Source organism: Nansenia antarctica, assembly GCF_963989245.1.
Source record: "Nansenia antarctica genome assembly, chromosome: 2".
In the NCBI taxonomy this organism is placed as follows: Eukaryota; Metazoa; Chordata; class Actinopteri; order Argentiniformes; family Microstomatidae; genus Nansenia; species Nansenia antarctica.
In genome coordinates, this window is record NC_137675.1 from 5,816,283 (window position 1) to 5,828,782 (window position 12,500).

General features: G+C 47.2%; 1 protein-coding gene across 1 annotated transcript in view; it reads right to left on the reverse strand.

The window, feature by feature from the left end:
- Positions 1-3,691: 3,691 nt before the first annotated feature.
- Positions 3,692-12,500, reverse strand: part of LOC308149708 (voltage-dependent T-type calcium channel subunit alpha-1H-like) — a gene marked incomplete at both ends in the record, with an annotated part of 81,141 nt that continues 72,332 nt past the window's right edge. Inside the window, 3 exons of the mRNA XM_080522606.1 lie at positions 3,692-4,305; positions 11,380-11,517; positions 12,347-12,500. The exon at positions 12,347-12,500 is cut by the window's right edge and continues 81 nt beyond it. Of these exons, the coding sequence (XP_080378732.1) occupies positions 3,692-4,305; positions 11,380-11,517; positions 12,347-12,500 (906 nt within the window). The remainder of the gene's footprint in view (positions 4,306-11,379; positions 11,518-12,346) is intronic.

A 12,500-nucleotide genomic window follows, 5' to 3' on the forward strand; every position in this document is an offset into this window, starting at 1 on the left:
CCTGTGATCACCATGGCAACTGCTGGCTCAACCTAGAATCCACACAACTAGAGCGTGGTAGTCATCTGTGTGACAATAAAGTGTTCCGTCTTCAAAGTACAGCTACACACACACACACACACACACACACACACACACACACGCACGCACACGCACACACACACACACACACACACACACACACACACACACACACACACACACACACACACGCACACACACACACACCAGCACACACACACACACACACGCCACAGCTACACATTCTGATAAGATTTTATCCAGTGTATAACATATTAATGGATTGCAGTTCTAATGCTACGTAACCCTTATGAAGGCTGCTTAGCTGTGTATCAAAGCTGCCGCCTTGTGTTTCAACCGTAGCTCAGTCTGAGCAGACAAACAACAACATCTCCTCGAGAGCTGCGCTTTCATCTGCCAGCATCGTGAGACAGACAGGTGCTTCAAGCGAGAGAGGAGGAATAGTGAAGAGGGAGAGGAATGGAGAGAATAGTGAGAGTGAGAGAATAGACAGAACTCCCAGCCGACAAGAGGAGGGAGAAAGTGAGAACGCCATGCATTCTGAATGCTGTAGTGTTTAATTGTGAAATATTCATGTGATTTAATATTTTATTGTATAATGCAGAAATGGGAGTATGAAATATAAAAGGAGTGCCACCAACATTCCTGCGTCTTGTGTTTTATTGGCTGTTTTTCGGTTTGTTTTTAACCTCGTTCTCAGTCAGACCTTCTCTCAACTACATATTGACCTCTAGCCCACCTAGAGACTCCAGAAGATGTTATATGATTGGGCAATATGCGAGAAAAAGTCCACCGAAAATGATCTATTACCATATTCAATGGACCTCTTCAATCATTTATAATCTTACAGGAGTGCCTCGGGGTAGATTTAGTATTCAGAACGAACTCTCCACAAGGAAGCGGCAGTGTTTCAATGCACAGTGCTCCTCCCTCCCCCCGGCCCCCTCCCTCATCCCCTCTGTGCTGGAGGAGGATGGGAGGGGATGGAGGGAGGGAGGAAGGGGGGGAGCAAACAGATAAGAGAGACTCAGAGAATCAGAGAGAATGTGGTTTTATTCAAACGGTGTCCCACTCAAAGTTGCTGCAGGTTTGGACGACATCGCTCCCCTGCTGTTACCACAGACTGACACTCGTTGCGGACAGGCCCCTCTGCTAACCGACGAACCCACCAAACACCAACCCCTTCATCATCATACCTTCTCATATCCTATACGCGCTTCATATAAAATATCGACGTGGTTGTCATCATATCACATACGGTTTAATATAAAATATCAATATAGTCATTCTCATATTAGATCACATATATACGCTTTAATATCGTGTCGAATAAGCCCTTATATCCTACGTACATATATATATATATATCGTTCCTCCAACCACATGCTCAGATCAATACTCAGTGTCTAGACTACCTCTACCTGAGAATACGAGAGAGAAAGAGAGGGAGAGAGAAGGAGGGAAGCAAGAAAAGAAGAGAGAAATCAGATCAGAAAGAGATGGAGAGCAAGGGAAAATGTCCAGAGGGAAACTGAGAGAGATATTCAGAGAGACAGAGAGAGAGAGAGAGAGAGAGGAGAGGAGACAGAGAGAGAGAGTCGGTGTGTTATAGTTCTAGGAGAGATCTATTTGAATCTCCTGTGTGGTAGAGTAAATACGCTGGCTACATCAGGACTGACAAGTCTGTCTAAAACTAAAGCTAGAACACAAACAGGTGGAAAGGGAAAAAGAGACTAAAGTCAGCTTCAGGTAAAGGTGTGTGCAAATCAGTTCAGGAGTGATTCTGTTCCCTATGGGCGACACACACACATGCACGCACGCACACACACACACACACAGGCACGCACGCACGCGTCCGGACGTCCACACACACACACACACACACACACACACACACACACACTCACACACACACACAGACACACACACCCATTCAAACTACCGTCAAGACCCTGGAGCCTAATCAATGTGATTGGACATGGGGAGAAGGGGGAGGAGCCTATTGCATATCATTCCACACCCCAAGAGGGCGACAGAGGAAACAGGAAAACAGGAAACAGTTCCTGTCGGGGGGGGGGGGGGGGAAGGGTCATGGCTCAGGCTCCTCCCCCTCCCGTGTGCTGAACATGCGCACCAAGCTCCTCCTCCGGAGGGGGTTACGAGCCAATCCCAGCAAAGCCTGACTGTTCTGGGTCCCTCCCTCCTCTCTGTCCTCCCCTTCGGGGGACGAGTCTCTCTCCCTCCCTCCCGTCCCTTGTTGTTCCGGCCCGCCGCCGCCACCCGTCAGCAAGGAGCATCCTGATAGGTCCATGTCCGCCTCGCTGCTGAGGGAGCTTATCTCTGATTGGTGGAGCGAGGAAAGGGGCCTGTCCAAAGAGTCTCTCTGGGAGGCGGAGTCAAACGACGGTGTCCTTCTTCTCAGCTGCATGCTGCTGTCGCTTAACTGCGTCGCCATGGTAACCTGGCTCTCCCGGGGTGGCTCCACCGAGATGCAGGGCGGGCTCATCCTCTGCTTCCCGCTCGAACCGCCTCGGACCGGAGACGCCGATTGGCTGACCCGGATCCTCTGCTCCTCCTCCATTGGCTGCTGCTGCTGCTGCTGCTGTAAGGAGATCAGGGAGCCCTCCAATGAGTGGCAGGCGTGGGAGAGGGAGAGGCCGGGTGAGAAGCGCGTCGTGTGCGAGGAGGGGCGGGGCGACAGATGCGTGCGAGAGGAGGAGGGACTCGGGGAGAGGTGTGAACGCGAACGCGCCAAGGCGGCGTTGGCGCGGCGGTTGATGCGACAGACCTCCTCGTCGGCGTCGTCCGGTTGCGGGCTGGGGGGTCTGGGGGAGGCGGGGGGGGAGGGGGGAGGCTCAGAGCTGGGGCTGAGGTTCAGGAAAGGAGGAGGAGGACCGGGAGTACCCATGCAGGGGCTGGGGTTGGGGCTCGGCAGGCCAGGGCCAGGGCCTTGGTCTGGGCCTTCCTCAGAAGCAAGGTCCCCTGGAGGGCTGGAGGAGGAGGGGGCAGTGGTAGTAGCGCCGGGGGGGTGGTTCAGAGGCTCAGAGGCAGGGCTGGTACCTTCGCTCCGGCTCCGGCTGTGGCCCCGGCTGGAGACCACGCTCTGGTGGTACTGGCGACGGAGCGTGCGCACGCTGGAGGTGCGCCCGTGTGCGGCGGCGGCGGGGGAGGCGGTGGGCACGGTGAGGTGTGTGTTGTCGGGGGCGTCATCGCTGCCGGAGTGCCCCCCTCCCCGCAGGTCCTCGGCGGAACTGTAGCCCTGCTCCTCGGAGTCGCCGCGCACGGCCTTCTGCGCAGGAAACCAGGAAGGAAGTATCGGAAAAAAAGGGAAACAGAAAGAAAGTACAGACACGGGAAACGTCAGGATTCAGGTGAGGAGAAGGAGGAGGAGGCGCAGGTTTTTTTCGCACGTTAAACCGTATTAACCCCCCCCCCAAAACTGTGGGTTAAGCATTTTTCAACTGTTACCTTTAGGTTCTTCCTAAACAGAACTTCTAGAACGGTCTCGTACGTACCTGCCGGCGTAAGGGTCTGGAGCCGGCCAGGGAGGAGCTGGGTCTGCGCAGGGAGCGTCTCTCTCGGGGAGGGCTGTGTCTGTCCACACTGTAGGAGGGACTTAGCATGTGCCTGTCTATGCTGTCCGCGGGACTCAGTTTGTGCGGGGTGTGTCTATCAAAACTGTGGGTGTGGCTAAGCCTGTGAGGGCTGTGTCTATCAAAACTTGTCTATCAAAACTGTGGGTGTGGCTAAGCCTGTGAGGGCTGTGTCTATCAAAACTGTGGATGTGGCTAAGCCTGTGAGGAGGGGTGTGTCTATCAAAACCATGGGCGGGGCTAAGCCTGTGACGAGAGTGCGCCACGTCAACGCTGAAGGTGGGACTGAGCCGGTACGCCGTGCGTCGGTCTGCGCCGCCGCCGCCGCGGGCGGGGCTCGGCACGCAAGAAGAAGGGGCGTGCACGTCCACGCTGTGGGCGGGGCTGTGGCCGAAGACGGAGCGGCGTCTGTCCACGCGGCTGGGGACGGAGGAGGGGCTGAGCCACGGCCTGTCCACGCTGCCGGAGGGGCTGCTGAGTCCGCGAGGATTCAGGGCGTGTCTGGCCCTGCCGGAGGGGGCGTGTCTGTCCATACTGTGGGAGGGGCTGAGGCGGACGGTGGGTCTGCTGGCCTGGCCCCCGCCCAGGGAGGCGCGGCTGCCCACCGGTAGCGCCCCGGGGACCTGCAGCAGGGAACCGCCCCCACTGGAGGCCAAGGAGGACACGGAGCCTGGGAGAGAGAGAGGGAGAGAGAGAGGGGGTGTGAGAGAGAGAGAGAAAGAGAGAGAGAGAGAGAGAGAGGGAGAGGGAGAGAGGGAGAGAGAGAGAGAGAGAGAGGGAGAGAGACAGGGGGTGTGAGAGAGAGAGAGAGAGAAAGAGAGAGAGGGAGTGTGTGAGAGAGAGAGGGTGGGAGAGAGAGAGGGAGGGAGAGAGAGAGAGGGAGAGAGAGGGTGGGAGAGAGAGAGGGAGAGAGAGGGAGTGTGAGAGAGAGAGGGTGGGATTGAGAGAGAGAGAAAGAGAGAGAGGGAGAGAGAGAGAGGGAGTGTGAGAGAGAGAGAGAGGGTGGGAGAGGGAAAGAGAGAGAGAGAAAGAGAGAGAGAGAGTGAGAGATTAGAGGGAACCCCCTAGAACCCCCCTAGGACTGTATACCTACAGCTCGTCTCTTGGCAATACCACATTGCAATACTCATCAGACCATCAGATCAGAAGCCATGAATATCTCAGAGCGCTCATCACATCGTGATGGGCGGAACCCAACCATGAGGCAACACAGCCCAATGAACATACTGGTATACTGGTAAACAACCTTACATAAACAGCCTTACCTAAACAGCCTTACCTCAACAGCCTTACCTCAACAGCCTTACCTAAACAGGCTTACCTCAACAGCCTTACCTCAACAGCCTTACATAAACAGCCTTACCTAAACAGCCTTACATAAACAGCCTTACATAAACAGCCTTACATAAACAGCCTTACCTCAACAGCCTTACCTCAACAGGCTTACCTCAACAGCCTTACCTCAACAGCCTTACATAAACAGCCTTACCTCAACAGGCTTACATAAACAGGCTTACCTAAACAGCCTTACATAAACAGCCTTACATAAACAGCCTTACATAAACAGCCTTACCTCAACAGCCTTACCTAAACAGCCTTACATCAACAGCCTTACCTAAACAGCCTTACATAAACAGCCTTACATAAACAGCCTTACATAAACAGCCTTACCTCAACAGCCTTACCTCAACAGCCTTACCTCAACAGCCTTACATAAACAGCCTTACATAAACAGCCTTACCTCAACAGCCTTACCTAAACAGCCTTACCTAAACAGCCTTACATAAACAGCCTTACCTAAACAGCCTTACCTCAACAGCCTTACCTAAACAGCCTTACCTAAACAGCCTTACCTAAACAGCCTTACCTCAACAGCCTTACCTAAACAGCCTTACATAAACAGCCTTGCCTAAACAGCCTTACCTCAACAGCCTTACCTAAACAGCCTTACATAAACAGCCTTACATAAACAGCCTTACATAAACAGCCTTACCTCAACAGCCTTACCTAAACAGCCTTACATAAACAGCCTTACCTAAACAGGCTTACCTAAACAGGCTTACCTCAACAGCCTTACCTCAACAGCCTTACCTCAACAGCCTTCCCTAAACAGCCTTACCTCAACAGCCTTACCTCAACAGCCTTACCTAAACAGCCTTACCTAAACAGGCTTACCTAAACAGCCTTACCTAAACAGCCTTACCTAAACAGGCTTACCTAAACAGCCTTACCTCAACAGCCTTCCCTAAACAGCCTTACCTCAACAGCCTTACCTAAACAGCCTTACCTAAACAGCCTTACCTAAACAGGCTTACCTAAACAGCCTTACCTCAACAGGCTTACCGACAGAGTGAAAACAGTGGATGAATGTACCCATCAGCAATTGGAAGCAAAGAAATTCAATCACTTGGCGACTTAACGGCAGAAGCTTTTCCCTGTAATAGTGAAGGTGTGAGTCTGCCAGGACAGAGCCTGAACAGAGTCTGTGACGTTTCAGCTTCCTTATCTAACGTATCTATAACTTAAAGAATTCGAAGAGGAAACCCAAAAATAATGAACAACGATGAGAAATGGTTTGATAACGACTGTAGAAACCTAAAAAAAAAGTTCTGAGAAATGTATCCAACCAAAATCAGATAAAAATGTGTATTCACCTTCACTATGGGGAAACACTGAAACAGTACAAATTATACCCCAAGGACAAAGAAGGAACAGCATACCAGAAATCAGATCAGTGGAATGGAAGATTCCATGGGCTCTAATAATTTCTGGGAAAATTAGGAAATACTGAACAAAACACTCTGTGATGAGATAGATATCCAAAATGGGGATATGATATATGAATGGAACCATTTTACAAATCGTTATAGCAGGATAACAATGACTCCGGAACAAAAAGCATGACAAATTGCAATTCCTTGAATCAGCTATCAAAGAATAACGCTTTGGATACTTGTTCATTTCCTCAGTGAACACAATGTCCTGAGCAAATGTCCGATTGGGTTCTTACCAAATTGCCGCACATCAGACCATGTTTATACCCTCCACACCCTCATTGACAAACATCTAAACAAAGACAAAAGCAAAAAAGCATTTGACTCAATTTGGCATGAAGGTCTTCTATTCATTGAAAGTGGTGTTGGGGGGGGACATACAATATTATAAAGTGAATGTATACAAACAATAAGTGTTTGGTTAAAATTAGCTACGGCCAAACAGACGACGAGGGAGGAGACAGGTTTGCAGCCATAGTCCTACTCTATTCATATATGAATGAATGAATGAATGAATCTTTTATTTCGAACATGATTTTAAAATAATAAAAGAACAAATAACTAATATGTAGAGTACAGGCCTATCAATGTTCGAAAAGGAGTAGGATGAAGCCTACACAGTAAATTCCCCAGTGTTAAAATACATTGACTCTTTCCGAGTTATTACAACAACAGAAGAAGAGACAATTAAAAAGCTTTAAAAACAGTACACTGACATTGGCCAAAAAACGTTTCGAAGTCGTCATAAAACAGCTGAATATGCAAGGCATCTTTTTCTACAGAAAATAGGGGACTTTCTTTCAAATAGGTGGCATCTCTTAAATCTGCATACACACCTTCCTTGTGAATGTGCCTGGGCTTGAACATGTCTGCAAGTTCTGGATTTTGAAAAATGTTCTTAAGTGTTTCCAAAATGGGAACATATGCAAACTTATCAGTTACAATAACCTGGTCATATGTTCTTGTAGTTCTGTTTCTTCTACTGTCAAATCTTGTGCCAAGCACCTTTTCAATAGGTACAACACTTCCCCATTTTTCTTTTAAGTGTTAGTTTCTTTTAGCTTCAGAATTTAAAGGTGTGAATGGGTTTTCCAAATTTTTTAAAGGATTGTTCTATTTTTTCTTTACTATCTGTGTCCTGTGAGGATACGCACTGTAAAGCTGCATCTTTAGCCTGACTATGAATATCAAAAAAGACTTCTTCCATGGATGACACAAAACTATTTACACTAGACTGACTTAATCCACCTGCTTTGAGTTGTGCGACAGCAGTGGCACATATACTGTACTGTATCTATGGTGCTCTTATTGGACTTTCTTAAAAGATAAGATGTCGACGTCTCAACTAGACCATCTGTCACCCCCTCTTCTACACTGCTTAAAGGAACATCAGTGTCAACCTGTTGGTCAAAATTCTCAGTGTGTTTAGTGTTTAAATGTTTCCTAAAACCAGAAAAAGTACCAAACACACAGCTACATCCAGTGTGAACACATTTCTTAGCGCCCGGTGTTTCGCCCTTTCGGCTCTACGTTGCCACATGACTATTTCACCTGTGTGTGTTTGTCCCTCTTGGCAGGGAATGAGACAGAGGAATCCGAGATCGCTCGTTCCTCTGCCTGCTCTCCGGATTCCTCTGGTTTGACTGGCGACACCTGCTGCCAATCATCCCATCATCCCCACTCCACTAAAGCTTAGCTCTACCTGCAGGCTAGAATGCGCCATGTCCCCCACAGTGCATTTGATGTGAATTTGTATATGATGGTATAATCTCCATCTTTTCATATTTTGGGCTCACATGGTTGGGAGCTGAAAATAAAGTTGTTGAATGCATTAATTTGTGTTAAGTTGTCATTTTTACTCACTTCATGGAATATTTGTAATTAGACTTTTAAATTACCGGTAAGTGTAAAAATAACACCACACAGATTTTATTTAACAAATAGTGGCAAGTTTCTTTGACACCATGCAGTGTTAATTGATGTTAAAATTCTACTCTATCAGAGTTGGTTTTTCACTGTAAGAGAGTAAATTATCAACACAGCAGTGTGTAAAATCAACACTTATCTGAGTCAACTGACCCTCCAGTGTTAACGTTTAATAACTCAATGCAGTGTTAATGAGCATAGGAATTTAACTCAATCAGAGTTGATTTGTTATCACAGAAGAGTGAATTATCAACACTACTGGGAGTGATATTAACACTCCACAGAGCTAATTAACCTGTAGTGTTAAGTTTAAACAACACAAAACAGTGTACACCAGTGTTACTTTGTTACTCTATTTAGAGTTAATTTAACTCTAAAACTGTAACACTAGGGAAAGAGTCAGTTTAAATCCAATTTGGAGTAGGACCATATACACTCCGGAATAGTGTTAAATTTAACTCTTTAAGTGTTACTTTAACACTGCAAGATTTACTGTGTAGGCTTATCCTGTCCTACCCCCTATCCGTCACTCTCAAGTGAGAACAATTATACTTAAATTATATAATCCAATTAATGAATACATACACATTAATGAATTTCAGTATCAACAGTACTAATAATCTTTCATTCTTAATATTGATACAACACAAAATAACAAGAACAAGATACGATATATATATATATATATATATATATATATATATATATATATATATATATATATATATATATATATATATATACTGTATATATGAATTGGCCAGAAACACGAGACCTGGTCTGACACTGCACAACACTGAGGTGAAATGTTTGCTGTTTTCAGATGACCCGGTGTTGCTCGCCACAACAGACGGGTCGACAACAACACACAGGTTCTGTCACACCTAGGCCCTGACAGTCAACGGAAAAAAGACCAACATAATGATTCCAAAAAGGTCAGTAAGCAAACACCACGAATTACATTTAGACACAAGTGGTTTTAGAACATACGATACGTGTTTATGCCGAAATATCAGCAGTATGGGTAACTTCTGCCAGGCTGTGCACGAACTGAAAGACAAGGCCAGAAAAGCCTTCTATGCTATAAAAAGAAACATATAAATACAAATATGCATACTAATTCGAAATTTGGCTGAAAATACTTTAATCAATTACTGAACCTATTGCTCTATATGTGACATGGTCTGGTGTTAAGGTCCGGATGTCGGTAATTCTCAAGTCAAGCAAATGACCAAAAAGCGTCTTTTTTTTGTGTGCATATTACGAAAGTTTGCGTGTTGAAGAGCCCACTTGATATAACAAACAACAGTTTTAGGATCACTAAATACTTATAATTTGTGAATTGGACTCACTGTGTAGTCTGCTGTACGCTATTGAGTAAGTGATACATGGCTTGTAAACACACTTTACGTTTTAGGACGCGTGCAAAAGCGAGGACTGTGTGATCATCTAGTTATGTGTAGTGATGTGTTTTTAGGATGTTGATGTTCTCTCTGCAAGCTGTGATGTGCTAAACATGCAGTTAGATGTTCGTAGTGATGTTCCTTGATCGCTGCCTAGCGACTAACAGCTGTTTTTCTCCGGTATTTGGTTTGAGGGGTAACAACATTCAAATACGCAAAAATCTTCTTCAACCATTTTCAGTGTATGACACATCATTTGAAAGCTTGCAATCTGCACTTTCATTATCTGTAAAAAATAATATAAAAATGACCTTGCCTACTTGAGGACTTTTTCACCAGACCCTGTCACAAATGGCAGGGAGGTATGGGCTCCAATTAACAATCAGGAATTCCCCAAATGGGACAAACACCCTGTCGAAACATTCCACGCAAAGTTCTGCAAACGTTTCCTGCATGTCCAAAGAGAAACAGCAAATGTGTATAGCAGAATTAGGCCGCCTAATTAAGACCCCAAAAAGTGCAATCACATTTTACAATCCCTTCAAAACAAGCAACCCCCAAACCCTCCACAACGAAGCCTTAATCTACCAAACCCTCCATAATGAAGCCTTAATCTACCAAACCCTCCATAACGAAGCCGTGATCTACCAAACCCTCCATACGAAGCCTTAATCTACCAAACCCTCCATGACGAAGCCTTAATCTACCAAACCCTCCATAATGAAGCCTTTAATCTACCAAATCCTCCACAACGAAGCCTTAATCTACCAAACCCTCCACAATGAAGCCTTAATCTACCAAACCCTCCTTAATGAAGCCTTAATCTACCAAACCCTCCATAACGAAGCTGTGATCTACCAAACCCTCCATACGAAGCCTTAATCTACCAAACCCTCCATAACGAAGCCTTAATCTACCAGGATATGAGTCTGGAGTGGCCTCGGCCAGCTTGTCCTGAGGCTCCGTTCCCCAAACCAAACTAACCTCAGAGTCGACGGCAGCACCAAGGAGATTAGACCTAACCACATTATATACACACCTGTATATATCTCTAACTACTGTACTTACCCTACTGTACCTATCACTATGACTGTCATGTTTTTATATCATGTTTTCTATCACTATTTGAACTAGTGTATTTCTGGTTAGATGCTAAACTGCATTTCATTGTCTGGTACTTGTACTCTGCAATGACAATAAAGTTGTATCTAATCTAACCTAATCTAATCTAATTATGAAGAGACAAAAAGTCTATATAACATAATGGAAGGAAACGACCGAAAAAACCAACTAAATTGAGTTGCTATCTGGCCTGGAACAAAGATTTAAAGAGTGGCAAATGACCTGTCAGAGAGAGAGAGAGAAAGACAGAAAGAAAGAGGAAGAGAGAGTGAGACAGATAGAGAAAGAGAGAGAGGAAGAGAAAGAGAGAAAGAGGGAGGAAGAGAGAGAGAGTCAGAGAGAAAGACAGAGAAAAAAAGAGGAAGAGAGAGAGAGAGAGGTCAGTAGACACAAAGAATCAGCGTTTGAAACGCACCGCGGATCACAGGGAGTCACGAACGGGCCAATTACACACTCCACTAAACCAAACCCAAGTCTGTGAGCAAGGTGCCACGCGGCCGTGATAGTTGCCGTGGTTACCTGAGTAGCTGTAACCCCCGTAGAGCTCATGGCTGATGGGCGGGTGGGGGGTGGCGGGGCGCCCCGGGGGTTGGAGAGGGTGGACCATGTAGCTGTCGCTGGGCAGGGACAGCATGCGGGACAGGGGCGGCCGGGCCACTGTCAGGAGGTTACCATGACAAACCTCATCTTCCTCCTCCTCCTCCTCCTCCTCCTCCTCCTCCTCACCCTGTTGACACACACATGTTGATGATGATGTTGATGATGTCGATCAACGTCGTCGTCGTTGTCGTCATGATAAACGTATTTCTTTGTTTGGAGCAGACACACACAGACAGACAGACAGACAGACAGAAACAGACAGAGAGACAGGCAGACAGACAGACAGACAGACAGACAGAAACAAACAGACAGACAGACAGACAGAAACAGACAGACAGACAGACAGACAGACACAGACAGACCGACAGACAGACCGACAGACAGACAGACAGAAACAGACAGAAACAGACCGACAGACAGACCGACCGACAGACAGACAGACAGACAGACAGACAGACCGACAGACAGACAGAGAGACAGACAGACAGAAAAAAACAGACAGACAGACAGACAGACAGACAGAAACAGACAGAGAGACAGACCGACAGACAGACAGACAGAAACAGACAGACCGACAGACAGACAGACAGAAACAGACAGAAACAGACCGACAGACAGAAAAAAACAGACAGACAGACAGAAACAGACAGAGAGACAGACCGACAGACAGAGAGACAGACAGACAGAAAGAGACAGAGAGACAAACTGACAGACAGACAGACAGAAACATACAGACAGAAACACACAGACAGACCAACAGACAGACAGACCAACAGACAGACAGACCGACCGACGCCGCCCCCCCCCTCCTCCTTCACCTGTCCAGGGGAGTCAGGGCGCGGCGGCCTGGGCCCCAGGTGGAGCCCAACCGAGACGGAGCTGAGACGCCGGAGGACCTCCTGGCGCGCCTCCTCCCTCTCGGCCGCCTCCTTGGCCTCCTCCTCGGCCTCCTCGCGCGCCTCCTTGTTGCTCTCCTCCAGGTGCTTCATGAGCACGGCCACCACCACGTTGACCAGCACGAACTGGGCCGTCAGCACGAA